This window comes from Mercenaria mercenaria, chromosome 7 (genome assembly GCF_021730395.1).
Source record: "Mercenaria mercenaria strain notata chromosome 7, MADL_Memer_1, whole genome shotgun sequence".
In the NCBI taxonomy this organism is placed as follows: Eukaryota; Metazoa; Mollusca; class Bivalvia; order Venerida; family Veneridae; genus Mercenaria; species Mercenaria mercenaria.
In genome coordinates, this window is record NC_069367.1 from 79,825,342 (window position 1) to 79,848,829 (window position 23,488).

Here is a 23,488-nt window from a genome sequence, read left to right on the forward strand (position 1 = left end):
GTGTTACCGTATAGGTTTGTTACAGTAGGACACTCGCAAGTTTGAAGGTGACTGTGCTTGTAAACTGGTTACCAGAACATAACACTAAGACCTTTATCACCGGCATCCTCGACTATAAAGTATATTTCCATAGCTTCGATTCAAGATACCTTACATTATTTTTTATCACTTAAAAAAATGTCTCAATAACTCTACTGATTTCAAAACACTGCTCGTATGCTGTGCATAATTCTAATGTACCTAAATTGTAAACCTAATGGAATGTATAAAAGTATACTTTAGAGACATAGAGCAGCCAAGGCTCGATTTGAATGTGTATGTTTATGAGAGGAAATTACATGAACTACACCCTTTACGCACCCTCCCCCTCCCGCCCCTCCTCCCAACGCCTATCATTGGTTTAAGCTGAACATTTTCATAGAGATTTCATGACTTATTGATCCTGAAGGACCAGACAAAATAACGAAAAAAAAAAAACTGTAAAAAGATCATTTGGAAGAATGCAACTAAGAAGAATAATAGAAGACTCGGTTTGATTAGGTCTGTTCATGAGAGGTGATAAAATGTGCAACACCTCTCATGCCCCCAGCACCGGTTTAAGCGGAACTCTTTTTACACATATGTTGAATGTACTCCATGATCCCAAAGGACCAGAAAATATAACAACACTGAATCAAAGTACGGGGAGACTTTTACAGCCACCACAGGGCACTGAAAGATTGTTGTTGTGATAGTTAATAAAATATGTAATAAGACTAAATGAACTTTAGCAAAAAGCAAGGTTTAAACGTACTTTTGGGGGCTTTTATTTATTCCTCGAAATAATGTCCACAAATCGCTTTATTTTATTTGACTGAAAGTCAGAAATTTGTTACAGACTGTAAATGTAATTTGACACATATATAGAAACATATATCACGTCGCCGTACACGTGTACCTGACACAAGTGTAAAGCTATCTTATCATGGGATTGTCATATATATATATTAAAAATATAAGAAATCGACCAACTTACTGTGAATTATTTTGCAGAGGAAGAGGAAGGTTTATTCTTAAAGTAAATACTTTTTAATCTATTCACTTTTTATTAATGCAGAACCTAATTTCTTAAGAAAATGAATACACATATTCTCTTTTTAAAATAGTAATCTAAGTATTATAGCGGGCAAATTGTTGTACGCATTAAAAGTACATAGACCAGCTTCTATTGGAACAACACATGGCGACTTAAATGTATATACAGCTTCTATTTTTACTTAGAAAAAGTGAATAAAACTTCTGCTTAAACAAAACGAAAACTATGTAATGCTTACCATAAATTAAACAATGTGCTGCGATTTTTGTTAAATACTTGTCGTTCTGGCATGGTTGCGCGTTTTAAAGGCGCCAATATTCCAGAACGACAGCTAAATGCGCCGACACGACAAATAACGTATTTATTATACTGGCGGTCTAATTTGTCCTTCTGGCGTGTTGACATGATTTCGTTCTTCAAACTCGCCAACAAGTCAACACACCAAAGCCACAAATTAGCGCCACGATACGACAAAAATAAGTTATTTGTCATATTTGGTGTGCTAGCGGTTGTTCTGGTGTGTTTGCATATTGTCGTTCTTCAAACGCCCCAACAAGCCGGAACCACAAATTAGCGCACTAAGACAAAATATTATTGTTTTTGTTCTGGGATATTGGCATGTTGTCGTTCTTCAAACTTGCAAATACGCCAACACGCCAGAGCCACAACTTAGCGTACAGACACAGCAAAAAAAGGTATAATTGTAGTTTTCAGAGGGTTCGACTTTATGAACTTGAAATGTAGCTTGATTTTAATATGCCTGATAAACATGCATATAAACAGATTTTTTTTTATTTCAGAACTCATCTACGGTTGACAAAATGAGATCAGGTAATATTTCTATCTGAAACATGTTCTCAATATCTTGTTGTTTTTTACATTACAAACGGCAACTTATATGAGTTACACCTTTATATCATTAATGGATATTTGATTCGTCTGCTAATTAGGCTAGCCATCAGATTCGTGTAACTATTTCCTCTTTTTTGAAATTTAAAGAGAATATTTATTGGTAAGTTTTTGTAAATACAACAGAAGACCAGCACGGTCAAGCTTGTTCACGCAGAGGCCATCTGACGACACGTAGAAGGAATATAGTACATGATATTTATACACTGTCATAATAATTTATCATTTTTATATATATAAAACCCTGTACTAATAAACCAGACAATTGTTGTCTCGAAATGTGATCACTCCTTGATATTGAACGGATTTGTATATTTCACAGATGTGTTGACATCCTTTCTCATTGCAACTCATATTGCTGTTGGTAAGTTAATATCTTATTTGTTCTATACATAAACTATGAGCAGTAATTCTAAGTCAAGGTTTGCTCATCTCTGTAAAAGATGAAAGAATTTAAACATGAACAATTTAAATCCAATCGTACTTCATTTAAAAACGTTTTACTTTAAAACAATTTACGACAATAAAAGAAAACTCTGACAATAAAATATGTGAAAGCATCATGTTGAATTGTTCTAAAAGGGTATCGGATAATGTAGTCAATTATTAAGTATATCAGATAAAGCAAGATAGACAATAATATGAGAAAAAGTATTTGGAAGCATAAAATGCAACCAAGTAAAATTATTGCACACTTATTTTGAATGAGTATGTCCACGAGAGGAAAATAAATGTACAACAGCTCGGACGTAAAACCGTCTCCTAGCATCTAAGAAATCAGCGCATGGCTATCCTATCTGCAGACATACGACTGACCAGATACATGATTTTATAATTTATCCATTCACTTGTTGAAAGATTCCAACGGTGATACACATTTGTTTTCCAGTCTGTCTGAGTACAATATGTTAAGCCAAAAGTATGAAAAATTTAGGTATTTAAATAGTTTTTCTTTATGAACACAGCACTGTTTTTAAAAATAATCATATCATCATAAATTATCTTAAGGCAGCATAAAGTTACTGGAATTATAGCAGCTGTAAAATATAAAGTATAAAAAAATTTTATGGATAAAAAAATCTTTGAGGTTTACAGTACATCCAACTTCATTTGCACAAACTCAGAAAGATCGAATAGTCTGCTTCGCTTGTACTCCACCTTTGGTCCTTATAAAACACTATCTTCGTATGGTATAAAATTATGTGATTGTTTTGAATAAGCATAAAACTGTATTTTATAGCATTTCCATACTTTCCTTAGTCAATTGCTTAGTACGACGTGCAGTGCATCATGTTTCTCTAGTAAGTCTTACCCAATTATATTTGGTTCGAACTACCTATGTCTTGAATAGTTTCCATGTGCCGAGCAAGTTGGAGCACTTGAATAAAGTTGGACTGTACTAGACTTCGCTGACCAATTATCAGATCATATACAGATATCTAATGGTACATCTCAATATCAAAACTTTTTAAACAGCAACATCTAAATTAAAGATATATGTACATATTTTTTCTTCAAAATCATGCAAACTACGTAAATGATGTGAACCATAAGGATATTTCATTCTTCATTTTAACAGAAGTCGTTCGTCTGACTTTGACTGTTTGACCTTGCATTGGATATAATTGTGTAGGACACGCTAGATTATGGTTATATCTGTGTTAAGTATAAACTAGCGGCCCCTAAAAGGGACCAAGAGCCACCATTTGGACAGATCTGGGTGAATAGCCTACCAACTTTACAATAATGCCACAGAAAAAGTTTTATGAAGTTCCGTGAAGTGGTTCACGGAACATGTTTCAAGGTATTTTTTATTTTAACTCTAGTGGCCACTGAAAGGGGCCAAAATCCCAATTTTGAACATTCTTTATAGAAGACCTTACAATGATGCTCCAGAGCAAGTTTCATGAAGATCCGTCAAGCAGTTCAAGAGAAAAAGGAGTTTAAAGGTAATACTATTTTCAGCTCTTGCGGCCCCTAAATTGGGGCGAGTGCCATCGTTTGAACTTGATGAAGGTCCATCATGCGACTTTTGAGATGAATTTCTGTATTTAGCTAATTTAAAGCAGCATGTACAAGGGGCCAAGCTCCAAACTTTGTACACATTTCAAAGACAATATTGTAATGTTGCTAAAGAACAGGTTTGATGAGGGTCAATGAAGAGGTTCATGAGAAGAAGTTGTATTAACGCTTTCCTATTTTTAGCTGTAACTGCCCCTAAAAGCAGTAATATAGACCCATTTGATTTGCATGTTATGATGTTATGTAGAATTCTACTGTATAAAAATTGAATGTTTGATTTTATGATCCGAAATGACCAGAAATATAACAACACTAAGCCGAAGTACATAGAGTTTTTTTAAAAGCTCCATCACGATGCTTAAAGCATAGACACCATTTCACATTTTAAGGGGAAATTGGACAATTGCCTATATAGGCAAATATGTTCCTAAGGGCATAATTTCTTTAAACATTGTGTACTGACTGAAAATCAAGTTTAAAACGGAAATATGTATTAAAAAGGGTACCAAGGTTTGATCTTGAATTATCTGCCCTTGAAAATCAGAAAATACTAAAATATTCAGTTTTCAAGGGCAAAAAGTTCAAGATCAGTGCAAGAGAACTGTATATTTTAAATTTCAGTTCTGTTTTAGACTTCATTTGCAGTCAGTATACACAGTTTAAAGAAATTCGGTCCACGTGAAAGACTGACTTTACGGTATCATTTTGTCATGTTCATAATTCAGGACATTTGCAACAGTCTCTATATTGCCATGGGGCAATTGTCTTACAAAAGAAATTTCTTCTTTAATCTTTTTTTCCTGACAGAGAATCAAATCAAAAACAGAAATATAAAATAAAACAAACCATAGAAACCCAGCCTTGGTCATGAATGATCTGCTCTTGAAAGTCGGAAAATACTAAAACATAAAATCTACTTTCAAGGGGAGATAATTCTAGATAAAGCCTGTGTAGCTATGATTTTTGATATATATTTCTGTTTGAAACTTATTTCCCAGTCAGTATACAAAGTTTAAAGAAATTCTACCCATAGGAAATATTTGCCCTATATACATATAGGCAACTGTCCCATTTCCCCTTAAGCTGTTCTTAGTAATTCATGCAATATATAATCGTAGGGAAATGACACAACAAAAAGAAACCGATGATCAGAGATTGAATGAATATCTTATGAATAGACAACGTAACTGCAATATGGAATACAGTCGGTTTTCTTGATATAACTTTATCTGAGGATACTTTTTATGTGCATGTTTGTATTTTGCCATACAAAAACATATATGAAATGCACGAAAACATTTACCCTTACCAGTGTGGTTCATAATAAACAAAAATGCACATAGATTGTTATTGTTTGGAACGGCATTAGTTGTGTTGATATCGTGATGCATATTTTGCAAATACAGTGCATTTCATTTGACCTGGTGGGGCGGGGTTTCGCGACGGTCCACTAGATTATTTGCATGGTATGTAGTACATGTAACGTTGAATTTTAGTCGTTGGTTACCGAAGGCTACGGAATTCAACAATACTATTGTTCTACCTATTTTGCTCGTTTTTTTTTATTACCGTTATTTGTATAAGTCAGAGATTAACTCTGCCCCGCCAGGTCGAAGAAAACGCACAATAGTTTTGCCTAGTGCGTTTCCTCTGTTCCAAAGTAAACACATGCTGAACAAATTACTGAGAGGTAATGGACAACATGAAATATTTAGAAATTATAATATGGTTTTGACATGGGGTAACATCATAATATAGCAAAATAACAAATGACTAAAGTGATTGTTGTTTTTCATTGTACATTCCTTTATATAGTGGAATGACAGCTTTAAGATATATACTCCGTCATACAGCACTTTTATTATATTCCTGTTATATTTCAAACCACTAATCCAGGCTAACTGTACACCTATGCCCTTATGATTCGGTTATCTAGACAGTGCACTTGCCATATGGTCTTTCTTCCATAAGGGCATATTTTCATATATACTAAACAAATACATACTTTACCTACCTATAGATTGTATTGAACAAATTAATCATATCAAGCAAAAACATTATTACCTTTACAATAGCAAACAATGACAGACAACCGGTTGAAAAGAGACTGGCTGCCAATACCGCTAATACCGCAAGAGTTTTGTACAATGTTTATCATTTATAATATACTGTATTACAATTACAACATAATGCAACCTCTCCAATTGTGAACATTATGAAGGTATTTGTTTGTTGGAAAGACGTTATCGCTCTGTAGGAGCTATTTTACTATGAAGTTATATTGTATTTACAGTATGTCGTATGCAATAACTATATCACATGCAATGTCATAGGTCTTGGTGGGCTCCCATTACCACAAAACCAACTGCGTTGTCGTCCTTGCTCACGAGCTAGAGATCTATTCGACAGCAACAGTATAACAATCTGTGACAAGACACTCGAGGTTAGAAATATATTATACAATATTGAATGCATCACAACAGGATTTGTTTTCGGTATCATTTGGATCTAAACACCCTAAGAGGTCGTGTTTGTCGCTTACCTGAGCTATTGAAGGACCATTCGTGCTTAAATTGGCACTTACGATGTCAGTACTAGTTCAAAACAAGTAAAACACAGAAAAATGAAATTTTATACAATGAACATTATACATTTATACATCATCAAAAAGTTTACAATAGAATATTGGTTGAGCTCACTTCTTTTAAACTACGATCAAAAGTGGCGCTATTATATTAGAGTTCCTCTCCGAATATATTGTTTAAATCAAAATTTATTTGACTATAAAAAGACTTAATAAAACACGAATTTAAACGCATTTGTGTTTTGACTCTGCGGCCACATACTCGTACTTGTTCTTACTTATTTGTGGATGTATTCCTTAATCAAATAATTTATCAACACAATTTTGATATGGTTATGCCATTACATTTTAGGACTGTTATTTAGATGAAATTGTCACAGACCAGGGGACAAGTGTATTTAATGGAGGCTGTTGGTCTAAAAGCGTAAGAATTTTTGTCAATTTCCTTTTGGCTGATAACTTTATTATCGTGTGTTTGAAATGAACAGTTGGGATTTTCTTTCGAAGATGAAGAAAATGAAATGCTTCGAGTGGCAATGTTCCAAACTTCCACAGAAATCCTTTAATGTCTTTAAAATTTCAGTGAATTAGTTTTTGAAAATGATCTAATCCACTTTTTGTACTATTCCTAACTTGGCTCAGATGGTAGTTTTTGCGTCCGTAGCGTTATGAAGGTCGTGCCCTTGATATGTATTTAACATTCGGGTAATTTACCTTTCAGTGTAAAACTATTCTCATATCTGTTCTTGTATTTAAATGAATCATTTCTCAAACCAGAAATTATTATCCTGAAAAGATAGAACCTGCCAAATAAGGTTTCACAAAATATAGTTTGATATAAAAAGTATTGTAGTTTTTCTCTATGATATCGCTTCCAATTTAGCCCCACAAATACATTGCTTCCAATGTATATTCTCCGCTGCATTTCTTCTAGCATACCCTCTCAATTACATTGCTTCCAACATATATTCTCTATTGCATTTCTTCAGGCATACCAGTTCCATTACATTGCTTCCAACATATATTCTCCACTGCATTTCTTCTAGCATACCCTCTCAATTACATTGCTTCCAACATATATTCTCCACTGCATTTCTTCTAGCATATCATCTCAATTACATTGCTTCCAACATATATTTTCTATTGCATTTCTTCAGGCATACCAGCTCCATTACATTGCTTCCAACATATATTCTCTATTGCATTTCTTCAGGCATACCAGCTCCATTACATTGCTTCCAATGTATATTCTCCACTGTATTTCTTCTAGCATATCCTCTCAATTACATTGCTTCCAACATATATTTTCTATTGCATTTCTTCAGGCATACCAGCTCCATTACTTTGCTTCCAACATATATTCTCCACTGCATTTCTTCTAGCATACTCTCTCAATTACATTGCTTCCAACATATATTACCTACTGCATTTCTTCTGGCATACTCGTTCCATTACATTGCTTAAACATTCATTCTTCGTTACTTCGTTACAATGGTTCCAATGTGATTTAATTTAAAAGTGGAATGTCACAGGCGTATATTATTATACACATGGGATTGATGTTAGAAATATAATCAGATGCTACAGTATTTAACCACCATTCGGCTAACGCCCTCGTGGTTCAATTCCTACGCATCTGAACTATGAACCGTGGTAAATTAGACAATAAACCGCTTTACAAATTGTAAAATTGGCTACATTTAAAGACTTAATCATTTACAAAAGAAAGATATTCATCTTCGTTGTAATGTCGAGGCTGTTCATGTGGTATATGATTCTACATCAACCCGAGAACAATAATTCTCTGGTGGTAGTCAATATCTTTTAGCCAGTATATCTACTTACAATCTAATGAAAGTGTTTAGGTTGTTGTAAATTTAGCAGTCTTATTAAAGCTGATTTATTAATTGATTCTACTGACGAGAAACTTTGGCCTGTGCTACTTGAGTTGTCATTTACCAGTTACCCTAATAAATTGCTTGGGACTGTAGTGTGTATCATTTTGTATCATTTAACTGGGTACATTGTCATCATGTACCACTGTAAACATGTCTGGTTTGTTAGAGTTAGAGGTGGCTCTGTATTTGGGATGATACCATCAGTCAACGGTTATCTTCATAAATATTAGGGGTAATCTTTGTCTTTCATTACTATGATACACTCCAAATATGGGAGGGTACATACTTTTGTATATAAATCTAGGTCAGAACTTGGGAGGAAAAAATTTTACTTTTGGCTCGGACTTTGAAAATACGGATCATAGGATCTAGAAACAAGAAATGTAATATTTTACAATTATAATAAAATAAGTGACTTTAGACCAGAGGAATGAGAGAATTATAATTTTGATGACTATATTTCCATCACTTAGACTATATATACATCTCATAATAAACTAAATTAGAAAACTGGAATTGAAGTGTTATTTAATCAATGGTGTAGAAACCCTCACTCCCGAACCTACGTTTTTCAACACGGTGATGTCCTTCAGCGATTTTTTGGGGGAAAGCCCTATGCCTCCTGACTTCTACTTAAATGTACAAGAACAAAGGTACATTGATTTTGGTGTAACATTCAGTAGCCTAGTATGTGCTGGAGTTTTTTTTCTTTTCATGAAATTATTATCGGCTTTTTTCCCCATTTTATACAACTTTACTGAAAAGGACAATAGTGAAATTGATAAAATAAACGTTATCCATACACATCCTTAAGTATCACGTCAATTAATTTTACTCAGGCATAACATCCAATTATGATAAAAATACGAACAGACACAGAAATTAAAAACTGAAATTTATAAATATGCAGTAAACCTTTATATGTTTGCTATAGTTGTACTACTGCTCTACCAGCAAAAAACAAAAACAAAAAAAAAAAAAAAAAAAAAAAACAATGACGGCGAAAACGAGGGCAAAAATATGACAGAATGAAGAAAAAAAAACTCGTTGGCAGAAATCAGCAACTTATTAGGGCAGGGAATAGTACATATGGAATTTTTGCAAATTTCCGTCAAATGACACATAACACCAGTTTGAGAAAAAATAATCATAAAAATACAGTGTTGTGAAATATGGAGAGAAGTGTAGTAGCCCCGTTACAAATTTTAGCTCGATATGCTCATACAGTTATATTTTGTCCGCAAAAGAGACTTGTCTTTCATTCTTTTCCTTTCCTGTTTCGCTTTCATCACAGTATGACATATAGTATCTATGTATGTAACTCTATTTTGGGAATAAATATGTTTAAACTAAAATGTATGAACGACACTAGACGTAAAGAACGTTGTTGATAAATGCGTCCTTTTCACACAGTTGAGCTGAATCTAGATGAATGAAAAACCAGACTCGATACCACGGGAAGATTTTAGACTCCACTGTCTCTAAAGAAAATTGATTAATGTATTCATTTATTTTATGCAACAATTCATTATTCGTTAGAACCGTTAGTTCTTTAAACATAATAAATAACTAATTGAATTGTAAGCTTTACTCGTGTTGTCCACTGGTTTATTTAAAATCGATTCAAGCTATTGACGGTAATATGATATGCTACCACTGTGTTGGATGATTCATCTGTGAAACGACAGGTGTATGTTAGAGAAAATTGTTTTGGTTTTATACACAAAGTTGATACTGAATAAAGGATTATTTGCATGATAAAGATTATTATTTTTTGATGAAAACAGTCAGGTACGTTTTTTCATAATTATAAGGATGAATTGGTTTTTTCTATAATCTGCCACACCTAGCTGCGGATAGACAAATTTAATATGCATGTAATGTGTTTTGAAACTGCCCCTCGGGTGAATGAATATTTGTTGAAAGTTTTTACGCCTCATAACCTTAGGACGGCCAGCACATATTTATGCAATCTCGCCAGGCATATCATCCCGCATATGTATGTTTTTGACAACACAGAAAATGACGTCACTCGACCGTCAGCTATTTCAGGAAGTAATAAAATGAAAGTAGAAATGCTAAACTTGAAAACGAAAGCCGCATTTTTGATTCGTAGATAGTCAGGGGTCACGCGCAGGGGTCACCCCGTCTAAATGTATGCGCGTGGACTTCTTTTTTTTTTTTTTTTTTTTTTTTGCTGTTGGGGAGCCAATTTTCAGCACTTTATTACGAATTGAAATTACCTGGGCTTTAGTACAGCATGTCAGCTTTTAATCTATGAAAAAATATTTGAGGTCTGGATAAACAGGGGTCCGTAACGGACCAAGGGTACATTGATAATTTTGGAACTTCATCAAATCGCTCAAAATGTCATTTTTGATGTTGTCTGAGAGTGTCAGTATATGCCTCAGATGTAAGATATAACCGTATTTGAGAGCTGCAGACCTAGACATTTCAGAAATATTTTCAAAATAAGTTTCGTGTAATAAATGTTGTTTCTACGGAAGCGTGAAAGGGCCATCAGACGCTAATACGTTTTAGTACGTTAAGGCTGCGGAAAGGATATGATATATCTATACACGCGTGATTTTGGTACACAGTACGTGACAGTATATTTTTAAACATTTATAATATTTTATGATGAAATTGTCTGATCTCTTTCTCAATGAAAGCAGCATGATCGCTCACAAATGTTCAGTAAGGTGGTAAGTGTTCAAACATATAACATCCAGCGATTTTTTGTAATTATACCGTCCAAACTTGAGTAAGATATAAGTAAGATATGTTTTGTTCTTACGGTGATATTTATACTTTTTTTGTGGACCTTAAAGTGTACGGGGGATAGACGCTCTTACCTATCGATATGTTCGTCTGTATTTTCGCTTGTCTGTCTGTTCACCATCAAGAACAATATCTGCAATGGTGGGTCAAACAGATATCTCATACACAGATACCTGGGGTTCTATTAGTCTAAGAAACTTTCCTTAGTTTCTAATATGCAATTTGCAATCATGTTAATATAGAATGATTTACATATTTTCCTTAACACGGATAGTTCGTATAGATCAGCTAATCATGAGAGCGTTTAGATTCAAATAAATCTTGTAAGAAAAGATAACTTGTCCAGAGAAATGCTCTTCAGAGACCGTTAAGATAATGTATAGTTGATATCTGGATCTTGATACATGAAAACGAAATTCACGGAAACGCCTGTTACAGTTAACATAATACTGTTTGCAGATCAAATCCCCCCTTCAAAGTTTTTTTTTAAATGGATAGAGTTACACATTTACGTCATAAAAAGACAGCGCGGAACCAAGATGGCCCTAACGGAACACCGTACTTCTATAAAGCGAAAACACGATGCTAAAAAATCGCGTTTTCGCGCTGTCAGTATCGTTTTTTCCGCGATTTTGGCCTTGATATCCGATGTCGTGCTTTTGTTTTCGCCTTCGCATATAGTAGGGCGAAAACGCGAAAACACGATATTAATAGCGCAAAAACGCGCAATTTTTCGCATCGTTTTTCGCGAGGTTGTATCGTGTTTTCGCCCTCTTTGTCAGATACTACCCTTTTTCCATAGACTTCCATTTGAACAAATGACCCTTTTAGGAATGCAGTCAGTCACCATAGGTGTGACTACACATTAATTTGATTTCTTTTTGATAGCTTTTCAGTATCATGTAAAATTTAATATAATAGTTTTATAACATCGAAGGATTTAAATAACTAGATTGAGATTACAAAGCAAAGAAAGCTATTTTATTATATACCTGTATTAATTATGTCAAAAATACGGCTTGCATTTTACAAGTAAATATGATCAGGCAGAAAAAAAAATATCCGTATAGAAAACTTTGTATTCACAGTATTGTATGTTGACGGACTACGTCCTTTTAGATATGCATGACTGACATAGTCTATAAATAGCGCACGCAAAACCAAATATTAAATATTTTGTTTGAAAACAAAACAACAAAAAAATGGTGGATGTATATAATAAAAGGGTCATTATAAGAGTAGCTAGATCTGGGATTTAGTATCCGGCTCTCGTTGATTTTACAAGGACGGATCTCGTGATCCGATGCATCACAGATCGAGCTACTAGTATGATAACCCAGTTATAGTATACTTTAAAAACGGTATCAAACCTTTAACTAAAAACTTCTTTTCATAGTCTGCTTTACATAGTTTATATCCATCAAAACATATCTTAAAGAAGCATGCAAAACTATTTCAAAAGCAGTAAATGCTTTACTTATCATCTTATGTATATTCAATGTACCCTGTTTCAATAAAGGGTCAACTGATTATTTTTCACAAAGAACTAAAAAAAGTGTAACTAAAAATGTGTTGATACAGTTTGGTTTAACCTTTTTCGTGCGTCCCACCGTCCCACCGCCCCACCGTCCCAGTGTTTGCGCAGAGGATGGGGATGGGAGGGACTTAGTATTGCCTTTGATCGTTCGTCCGTCCGTCCGTTCGCATTGGTGTCACTTTAAGATATCTAAACGGTTTAGTTGATATAAAGACAATTAAGCATAAACGAAGAGCTATATACATTTGTTAAAGATATACATGTATATACATTTTGTTGTAATTATCAATGAAGCGTTATTGACGTATGCTAAAAATCACAAAAGAAATCGCGATATAGTTCAATTTAGGGACGGACTTGCATAGTCAATTTGTGTACGAAGTTTGTTTTATGTATGTGATAAAAGTCCATTTAATGACAAACAGGACTGCAATTATAAGAAAATATAACTTGTACACTAAATCATCAGTAAAAAGTAGCTCACCTACACGCTTTAGCCAGATTTATTTTCAATGGTGCGACGCAAGCTAAAAACCAAACCATTTCTCCTGTGTTTCTGGTAAAAATACGAGCGGTGAATCATACGAATATTTTTTTTTATTTAATTTTATGAGGATAGTAGTGACGTAAATATTGTCAACTAATTTCATTTGTAAGTATTATATTTACTTGGTATAGCGCAAGATTTGATACCTCTTCAAGGAACATGTAAAACAAAACAGCTAACGCCGGCATCCAAATGGCTAACTTCTGTTGAAACTTTTTATTTTACAGATAGTTGTGACAGTTGACGCATTCAGTATCTTTAAAGAATAATGATTTAAAAAAGTAAAATAACTAAAAAGTAACTGTAATAATGTTGAATACAAAATGCGAGACTGTACAATTTCATGAACATCCTTGTTTACAATGTAGGATCGTACATGTTTATGTTCTTGTAAGAAATAGCGTTCATCACTGTCCTGATTAAGTTTACTCTTTTTCATATATATTCTTTCCCCATTAAAATCAAAATTCCGCACCGGTCATGTGAACTTATATTTCAAAGTAGAATTGTAATAGTGTAAGTACGTCTCTCGAAACTCTTAGAACAAAGACATCTTAGATAAATCTGGACTATATATATATATATATATATATATATATATATATATATGCATGCATTTATATTTCCAGGTACGGATTCCGAATCAAGAAAAATGGGGGCGGAAAGACAACCTCGCTAACTGGCAGATATAAAAATGTTAAATTTTTGAAAGCCAAAGAAAAAATATGCCCTCAAGAAAAAGTGTTTTCATTTTAGTATGTTGTGTAACTTTTGTTTTGATAAGCTTGACAAATGTGTATATAATGAATATAGAGAAATCAATATACAAGCCTGTTAACTTTAACAAAAGACATTTTTCAAAACATATTGTTCAGTATGAAAATAACTTCTGGAAGAAGAAAGACACAAGAACTATTGTTGCTTGGACAAAGTATTTCGATAGTTGGGACTGGTTCAGTTGGATGCGTAATCAGATGAAAACTTGCCCCGCATCATGCGATCTGTCGAATAAAAGATCTGAACTTGATTCAGCTGACGCAGTGCTATTTCATGCGAGTGACATGTGGAAATATCGTGGCGTTGTTGGAACGATTTACAATTATGTTAAACCTATGCCAGATACCAGAAAACCGGAACAAGTTTGGGTATTGCTATTTTTAGAACCAATTTCTAAATTGTACGGCAATGTGGAGCACGTATTTAACTGGACGATAACGTACAGACGAGATTCTCTAATAAGTAGCGTATATTCAACCTGGAGAAAAAAGAACATTACTCAGTTAGTAAGTAAGAGAACGCAAGATGTGGTAGAAAATAATTTTCAAAATAAAACAAAGTTCATAGCAACTGCAATAAGCAACTGTGTTGATCAAGCTAAGCGCTACAAAATAATAAGAGAACTGGAAAATTACGTAAAAATAGATAAATTTGGTAGGTGCTATGGTGAACGTTTTCGAAATTTTAATTTTCTTGGAGATTACAAGTTCTATATAGCAATTGAAAATAATTTTTGTCGTGACTACATAACGGAAAAGTATTGGAATACTTTAAACCGGAAACAGATTCCAGTAATAGCAACAACGAAATACAATAGTGAACTTCTCCCACCCGGCTCATTCATAAATGTCTTTGATTTTGACAGCATAAAATCGCTTGCAGACGAACTGATAAAAATTGGAAATAATGAAACACTTTATAATAGTTTCTTTGAATGGAAAAGGTACTACACACCGGATAACGTGGGAGTGGTTTGTAAGCTATGTAAAGAACTGCACAAAAATAGGTCAGCACAAAGCTATGTTGATACGGAAGACTGGATACGTGATGACATGTGTCAAAAAAGCTCGGTAAGTTGTTCCACGAACAAAATGATTCTGTCTTATTTATATTTCCAATTGAGTAATCTTGGCTGCTTGTGTAGAATGTAAATAGGTAAATTGAGGTCAAGAACCAAAACTATATACAGTATTTGATAAACGTTAATTTTTTTTGTTGGATTTAACGTCGCACCGACACATGATAGGTCATATGGCGACTTTCCAGCTTTAATGGTGGAGGAAGACCCAAGGTGCCTCTCCGTGCATTATTTCATCACAAGCGGGCACCTGGGTAGAGCCACCGACCTTCCGTAAGCCAGCTGGATGGCTTCCTCACATGAAGAATTCAACGCCCCGAGTGAGGCTCGAACCCACATCGATGAGAGGCAAGTGATTTGAAGATAAACGTTAATATCTTTGTATATCTTGTAGGCCTATTACAGTTGGATTAGTGAACGAATTGTTTTATACTTTGATGACAAGAGAACGCAGCATTTACCCTTACCTAGGGATGTTGCTAAACTGACCGAGGCATGTTTCTAACCTGACACAGGGATGTTTCTAACCTGACCAAGTGATGTTGCTATCCTGACCAAGGGATGTTTCTAATCTGGACCAGGGATGTTTCTTACCTGATAAAAGGATTTTCTGACCTGATATAGGGATGTTGCTAACCTGGCCCAGGGATGTTTCTTACCTGACCCAGGGATGTTTCTAACCTGATATATGATTGTTGCTAACCTGATATAGGGATATTGCTAACCAGGCCCAGGGATGTTTCTTACCTGACCCAGGGATGTTTCTAACCTGATATATGGATGTTGCTAACCTGATATAGGGATGTTGCTAACCTGGCCCAGGGATGATTCTTACCTGATCCAGGGATGTTTCTAACCTGATATATGGATGTTGCTAACCTGATATAGGCATGTTGCTAACCTGACCCAGGGATGATGCTGTAACCTGACCCAGGGATGTTTCTAACCTGACCGAGGGATGTTTCTAACCCGATATTGGGATTTTTGTAAATAACTGAAATAGTGTTTAAACGACTTCAAATAAATAGTAGATAAATTCAAATACATGTAAACCCCGCCCCCCAAAAAACAACAAAAAAAACTAGATCTATAATGGATAGTTAAGCTGCAAAAGTTTGAATAACAAATAAATCAGTTTTTATGGATATGACAATTAGATCTACAAGTGTTGCGTAGCTAGAAGGTTCAATGTTACCTTTCTATAAAACTTTATATACCTTGCGTGGTTGGATTTCGTCGATAATAATTGTCATAACAAACAAAAACGCTGTTTTCATTTGAACATAGTTGAAATATTCTATGCACTAGCGGATCCAGGAGGGGGGGGGGTGGGGGCGCACGCGGCGCGCGACATCCCTCACTCCACTTATATCGCCGGGGCATATAATTTGTCTTTTGTTCTTGGTGAAAAAAGTGCAAAATATTCATTTTTCTCGTTCGCTACGCTCGCATAGGTAATTTACCTTTTTTTCTGGGTGAAAAATGTAAAATGCATTTCTTTTTCTACGCTCGCATACGCAATTTGTCTTTTGTTCTTGGTGAACAAGAAAAGCATTTTATCTTGCTCGCTACGCTCGGACAATAATAATACGACAAAGTTTGCACGAGGTCCTGTAACGCTCTTTACTATTTCTATGTTAAAAAGCCCTTTTCAATCCCTCCTGAAATAAATTCTCAGAAATCGGGCAAAGAAATTCCGTGATACTTACACAAGAATAAGTCTGAAAGTCATAAAACATGGACTATAATTAGCATGTTATTTGGGCTGATTTTGTCACAAAATCTGTCCTTGTTCAATACCAAAAAATAAGTATGTCAGAACGTCCAGAATGCACCAGATGGATCCATTGTTTTCAAAATTTTCAGGTGTGTGTGTGGTGGGGGCAAGCCCCCGAACCCTTATAGTTGCTATACTACATATGTCTTACGCCCCCACCCCTCCCCCTAACACCAAATCCTGTAGCCGCCCCTGCTATATTCTACTTTAAAGCAACATATCCATTATCACCTTTTTGTACTGTACAATGTATGCAAGTACGGCGGTAATGGGCTTGACATTTCAAAGAAAGAATCAGATGACGTCAAGATAAAGAAAAGAAGGACGCATTCAACTATTTCACAACAAGGCGAATGGATAATTTATTTAATTGATGATGCGGCGGAGTTAACCTGTCACGATTACACCAAACTAGCTTCAGCTTCACCGTTTTTGTGACGTAAACGTGCAACTCTATCGATTAAAAAAACTTTACGACCCAGCGATCCTCAAATCTGCGCTCTCCCTAGGCTATTTAGCTAAGCGGGAGAGCTCACTTATATTTTTTTTAATACGGATTTCCACTGACGTGTTTCAGTTACGTTACATCTAGCCGCATAAATAGCGATAATTATAGCAGTTGTTCATTTGAAAACAAATTGATTCTTTCTATTCTGTAGACCTGACTAGCAAAGTAGTAAACATTATAAATTGTAAATCTATACCTTCATCAAAAAAGAATAAATATTGCTTTGTTTAATTTTGCTTCATTGTATGTATGAAGTAAAGCTTTTCAGAATAATAATTGTATCCGACATAATTCAATACATTGAATGAGTAAGTGAAATGTATTGAATATAAACCTCAGTTTCGATCATCACCTACCTCACCTCACCTGTTCTCTTCACACCCATTGGTCTATAAGGCCTTAATGCGCCGTTTGCATTCAGTTTCGGTCATATTAAACGTAAATTATGTATAATATTATGTCTAGGCCGAAACTATTTTTCGTAAGGACATTTATTCTTGGAAATTCTGTTCGGAATAACCATGGGTTGGCCTAAACGCTGAATCACCAACAACTTCATTTGAGAAAATATCGCTTACTTTAAACTTTGTATTCTCAAGTTATTTACTTTGAAAATAATTTTACATAGTAAATACTTGATGCAACGAAATACATTAAATGAATTGTATGACACTTTATTTTTCAGACATGGTCATTGATATCCGAGTATGTTGAAGGTTGGCTGTTTAAACTGGGGCTTACTTGACGTGTCTTTGACGAGGTAAGTGTATCATCCTGGCACACTTTGTTTGGTCTAGGCTAAGGTAACGAGTTCTGAATCAGAGGTTTCCGTGTTTGAATATAACTTTGATCATAACCACTCGAACCGCTCGATGAACACCATCGCCAGTCATACAACACCACAGCCACTCAAAACACCACAACTAATGTATAAGTTATAACAATATATAATCAGTCATAGAACACAATAATCAAAACAAACATAGTACACAGTGACTCACTCACGCCGCTCGCCCGGCGGGCGGGCGGCGTGAGTGAGACACTGTGTACTATCTTTCAGACTTACAGAGCTCCAGATAAGTTGTTGGCGCAATTGGGTATTTACCCATTACTTTTTGTCTGAATTGGGTATTGGAAATCTGAATTGGGTAAAAATAATATCGCCAGTCTTTTCAGAAGTAATTGGGTATTTGCTAAAACCAATAGGGTATTTAACCAATCTCGCACAAATAATTGAGTATTTTTTGCTCACAGTATACATGGTATATACCATTTACCAGGATTAACTAACAATACAAAAGTACTTAAATGGGACCCCTCAAATTCAAAATGTATTTAAAATTGTAATGAATGTAATTAAGACAGTACTGTCGTTTTTAAATTGTTTTACATGCCTGTAATCAATGTAATTATGAGTATTTTAATTCATGGTACGAAAGATTTTTTTTCTCCAATCACTTTACTGAAATACTTTTGTTACATACTGTTGTTTTCTTTTTCACTTTTAATGCAGTCAGGGATCAATTCATCCACAATATCCCGAACGATGTGTTCGCCGCAATATGCGTTCTCCCCACAAAATGACATCCAGTATCGGTGACACTACATCGTCACAAACAGATGTCATTGTTTAACAGCAAAATATCCCACTAATTTGTTTGTTTGTGCTGCAACAATGCTTTTTCTGCGACCTCTTATATTTTATCAGCGTAAATTTTTTTACAAAGTGTCCAAATACCACCCAATCAGCCGACTGAGTGGTCCTGTGATTTTTCCGATAAATTACAACCTGTTCTGTGGTAACGTATAACCAGTCAGTTGTCTAGCGTTAAAGTCTCGTACCCGTTCTAGTAATAAGGAAAATGCGATACGCAAGCGATTTTTTATGACTTGGGTATTAGGAATTTTAATTGCGTTTCAGTACGCACACTGTATGAATTCAGTTGGGTTTTCTGAAATTAATACGCAAATACGCAGCTTATCTGGAGCTACTACACCATAAGAACTCGTGGAAAACCACAACCACTGCAGAAAACTATAAACCATAACAATTTATAGTATACCATAATCACTCTGTGAACAACATAACTAATTTAGATTATTATGACCGCCCACAGAACACCGTAGTCACTTGAACCACTCACAGACGAATATATTGATTCAGACCAAACATAGAACATCATAGAAATTATATAATGTCAACACAACACGTAGGATACTCTAATCATTTAAACCTGTCATCGGACACCAAAATCGCTCAAACCGTTCATACAAATTATACTCAAAACAACCAGAGAACACCACAACCAATCACTGAACACATAACAAAATGAAGAATACTATCGTCATTTAAACCGATCTTAGAACACCTTGTATATTCAAAGGTGAGCTACAGAAAACAATAATTATTCAGACCACTCGCTCTCACACCACTCGCTGATGTTCTATGACTGATTATGGTGTTCTATGTGTGGTTTGCATGTTTAGTGTGATCGATGGGTGGTTTGGGCGATTATGGTCTTCTTTGCCTTTTCAGACTGGTAACATTGATCCTTGAGGTGATCTATAAATTGAACACCATAATCACTTAAACCACTCACAAAAAGTCATAATATTCATAGATTACCAAAACCACTCTCGGAACACCACAGCCACTATCATTTAGATCACTCAGGGAACACCATAACCAGTCAGAAAACACTTAAACATTCACAGATGGCCACACGCACTCATTAAACAGCAAAGTTACCAACACAACTCATTGAACACCGCAATAGATGATAGAATATCACAATATCACCACTCGCGTACAACTCAACAACCATTCATATTACACCGTAACCGCTTCAGTCCCTTAGAGAACACTCAACAAATCATTGAACACAATAATCAGTCATTGAACACCATAACAAGTCTTATAGTACCGGTATCACCTAAACCACTCATAGAACACCATAACCACCCACTCAAACCATTAGTTGAACATCGTAACCGCTCATAGACCATGTCAGATAATATCACATTATGTAACACCATAATCAGTCATAAAACAACACAACATTATAGAACACTCGGTCGACTCATAGAAAAATACAAAACGTCAGTCAATACCATTATCACTCAAACAACATATAGAACATCATAACATTCATAGATCGCCACAGTCACTAACAGAACACCATTATCACTAACCACAAATAATTTAACACATTACAAATCATAGAATATCAAAACCACTCTTGGAACACCACTTTCACTAAAGCCACATAGGGAACACCACTAACAGTTGTAGAACTCCGCAACAACCACTCATAGAATACATTCATCTCTCAAAGCTCTCAGAGAACTCCATACCCTATCAAAGAACAATATAACCACTCAACCCATTCAACACCATTATCAATCATATGACTATACAACCACACATAGAATATCATAATTACACCCACCACACACAGAACACCATAATCAATAATACATTTCCTAGAAAGTCATCGTAAATCATAGAACAACGTTATTACTCATACAACATTTTAATTGTTCAAATTCCTCACCAAACACCATAATCTTTCATAAAACAGGAAAACCTGGGGGTTTTTTTAAGAAGACTTAGTGTTGATTTAAATATTGAATTGTTTTGCTTTTTGCATTCGAGCAGAAATGATTTAGCCTGAGCAGAGACAGATTCTTACAATTGAAGCTTAAACAATGTTACTGTAAAACACCATCGTTCTGTATACTAGTCCCAACTAGGAATGGAGCCGCCGTTAGCAATGTTCGCATGTAATAGTTTAAATGACGGATTAGGCCTTTAATAAGTTATGTTTTTTCGTTGTTTTGAAATTATATTATTTTTTTTACAGACAATATATATGCACCCGTTTTGAAAGAAAAGAGCAGTTACACGGGTATGGACGTGCATAAGAATGAAGTCTGCATGAAAATGCAGAAGGGTCATGTGTGAGGCTCAAATCACAAGAAAACAAACATACACAACAGAGCTGGAAAACGAGAGATCAAACGTTTGACAATGAAAGAATGTTTCATTTTAACACGGAAAGAAATGCTGATTCTGTACAATACTGTTACATGATAGAAACTATAAGTTTAGAGATAACGTTTGGTGAAGTAAGAGTAAAAACTCTAGGAACAGTTAGATTTCATATATGGTATGGAAATACTATTTGTACCTGGATATACGTGCGGATATAAACTATATTTGCATGACAGACTGGTAAACTGAAAAGAATTTCGCACATAGCGCCAAAGACTTTAGTGAGTATATGCCTAACAGCTTGGTGATGACACAGGTGCATGGACGTGCATTTGCTTGCCGTATAAATATTTTTTTGTAATATCGAGTATTAAACAAGAAATCTGATGTTAAACATAAAAAATATCATGCTCTGCGTCAATTTTAGATTACGGTGCCTCGGTATTGGGCTACAAACACTACCATTCAATAGACAGTGTACAATACGGTATTACCTGGGTGTGCATAGATTTGTTCCAAAACTCGCAATCACTGGAGATACAGGGTGGCTCCCAAGTAACTATTGACGCTGGATATCGATGTTGAGTTTGGAATTGATTAGAATAATTTGATGATAATAGACTTACATATCGTGTCTTATATCAAAACTGAAGATAAGGAAAATGTAGTTGCATATTACACTATTATTTGGAAAGCAGATGTAATGAATTATCTAAATTACAAACTTAAGTAATCTTCAAAGATACTTTAAAACAAAAAAAATATATGTTTCTTGACCTTTGTTAGCAATAGCGATCTTTGTTAGCCGAGTTTCGATGTGGTATTTACCGTTAAGAGTAGAAACAGAGCAAACACTTTGTTCGTTTTGCAACAATCAGCAAATAGAAGATGAGGTGCATTTCCTCATAAAGTGTTCATTTTATAATACCAGAGTAGACACTTCTCATGACCAGTAGTCTGATATAAAATTTACGAACATGAACGATTTTATAAGTTGAAGTATATTGTCACTTCTTTTCAAAGAAAAGAGAAGTAAGAGTAGATTTCCCGGAAGCATAACATGTAATATTGGTCCCTTGGGCCGGATGTTGTGTTAAACTGATATTTATTAATATGATTTGTAAAACGTTTAACACATATCACTTTAATAAAATAATTACTTAGTTACTTAATTACATACTAACGCTTAGCTCAGTAGGGAGTGCGTTGGTATACGGATCGCGGGGTCGCGAGTTCGATCCCTTGGCGGGGCGTATGTTCTCCGTGACGATTTGATAAAAGACATTGTGTCTGAAATAATTCGTCCTTCACCTCTGATAATTCATGTGGGGAAGTTGGCAGTTACTTGCGGAGAACAGATTTGTACTGGTACAGAATCCAGGAACACTGGTTAGGTTAACTGCCCGTCGTTTATGACTGAAATACTGTTGAAAAAACGGCGTTAAACCCGCAACAAACATATACTTATTGAATACACTATCAAGATTATATTAAAGTTTCTAATCCTCTGTAGTACTTTTCTTGTTATTTTGTTTTAAAGTGTTTATGATGTTGCTGAGCATTAAGTCCTTTCGTTTGAAATACTATCCTCGGTAACTGTTTTCTCATATATACGTCGTAATTTTAACCGGTTTTTTAACACAGCGGACATCATATTTCAGTCCATCGTTTTTATCACCTCCCTTAATGGTTTTATTTGCAATTTTAATTTTATTTATTTTTATTTTGTTGGGTTTCACGTCATACCCACGCAATTATAAGTAATATGGTGACTTTTCAGCTTTGATGGTGGATGTCCGTGCATTATTTACTCACGAGATGGCACCCCGGCCTTCTATAAGTCATCCGGATGACTTCTTCACATAAAGAATTCAAACCCCTGAGTGAGGCTTGACCGAGTCTGCAATTTTCACTGTTTGCTTTGTTCTCGGTGCTTCCGAGGGATCTACTTTCCAGATTTTATTTGAACCCACACCGATGAGGGGTAAATGATTTAAAGTC

At 35.0% G+C, this 23,488-nt stretch overlaps 1 protein-coding gene across 2 annotated transcripts; it reads left to right on the forward strand.

The window, feature by feature from the left end:
• Window positions 1-1,005: 1,005 nt before the first annotated feature.
• On the forward strand, window positions 1,006-22,999 carry LOC123553829 (alpha-(1,3)-fucosyltransferase C-like). 2 transcript variants are annotated; one of them, XM_045343497.2, is made up of 8 exons: window positions 1,006-1,057; window positions 1,876-1,906; window positions 2,307-2,348; window positions 6,340-6,449; window positions 6,943-7,014; window positions 13,983-15,200; window positions 18,179-18,253; window positions 21,357-22,999. In XM_045343497.2, exons 6-7 carry the CDS (start codon window positions 14,079-14,081, stop codon window positions 18,236-18,238), a joined length of 1,182 nt encoding a protein of 393 aa, XP_045199432.2. In that variant the 5' UTR covers window positions 1,006-1,057; window positions 1,876-1,906; window positions 2,307-2,348; window positions 6,340-6,449; window positions 6,943-7,014; window positions 13,983-14,078; the 3' UTR covers window positions 18,239-18,253; window positions 21,357-22,999. The 2 variants fall into 2 exon arrangements, with proteins under 2 accessions (XP_045199432.2, XP_045199431.2); XM_045343496.2 differs by lacking the exons at window positions 1,006-1,057; window positions 1,876-1,906; window positions 2,307-2,348; window positions 6,340-6,449; window positions 6,943-7,014 and adding an exon at window positions 10,133-10,279.
• The last annotated feature ends 489 nt before the right edge of the window (window positions 23,000-23,488 follow it).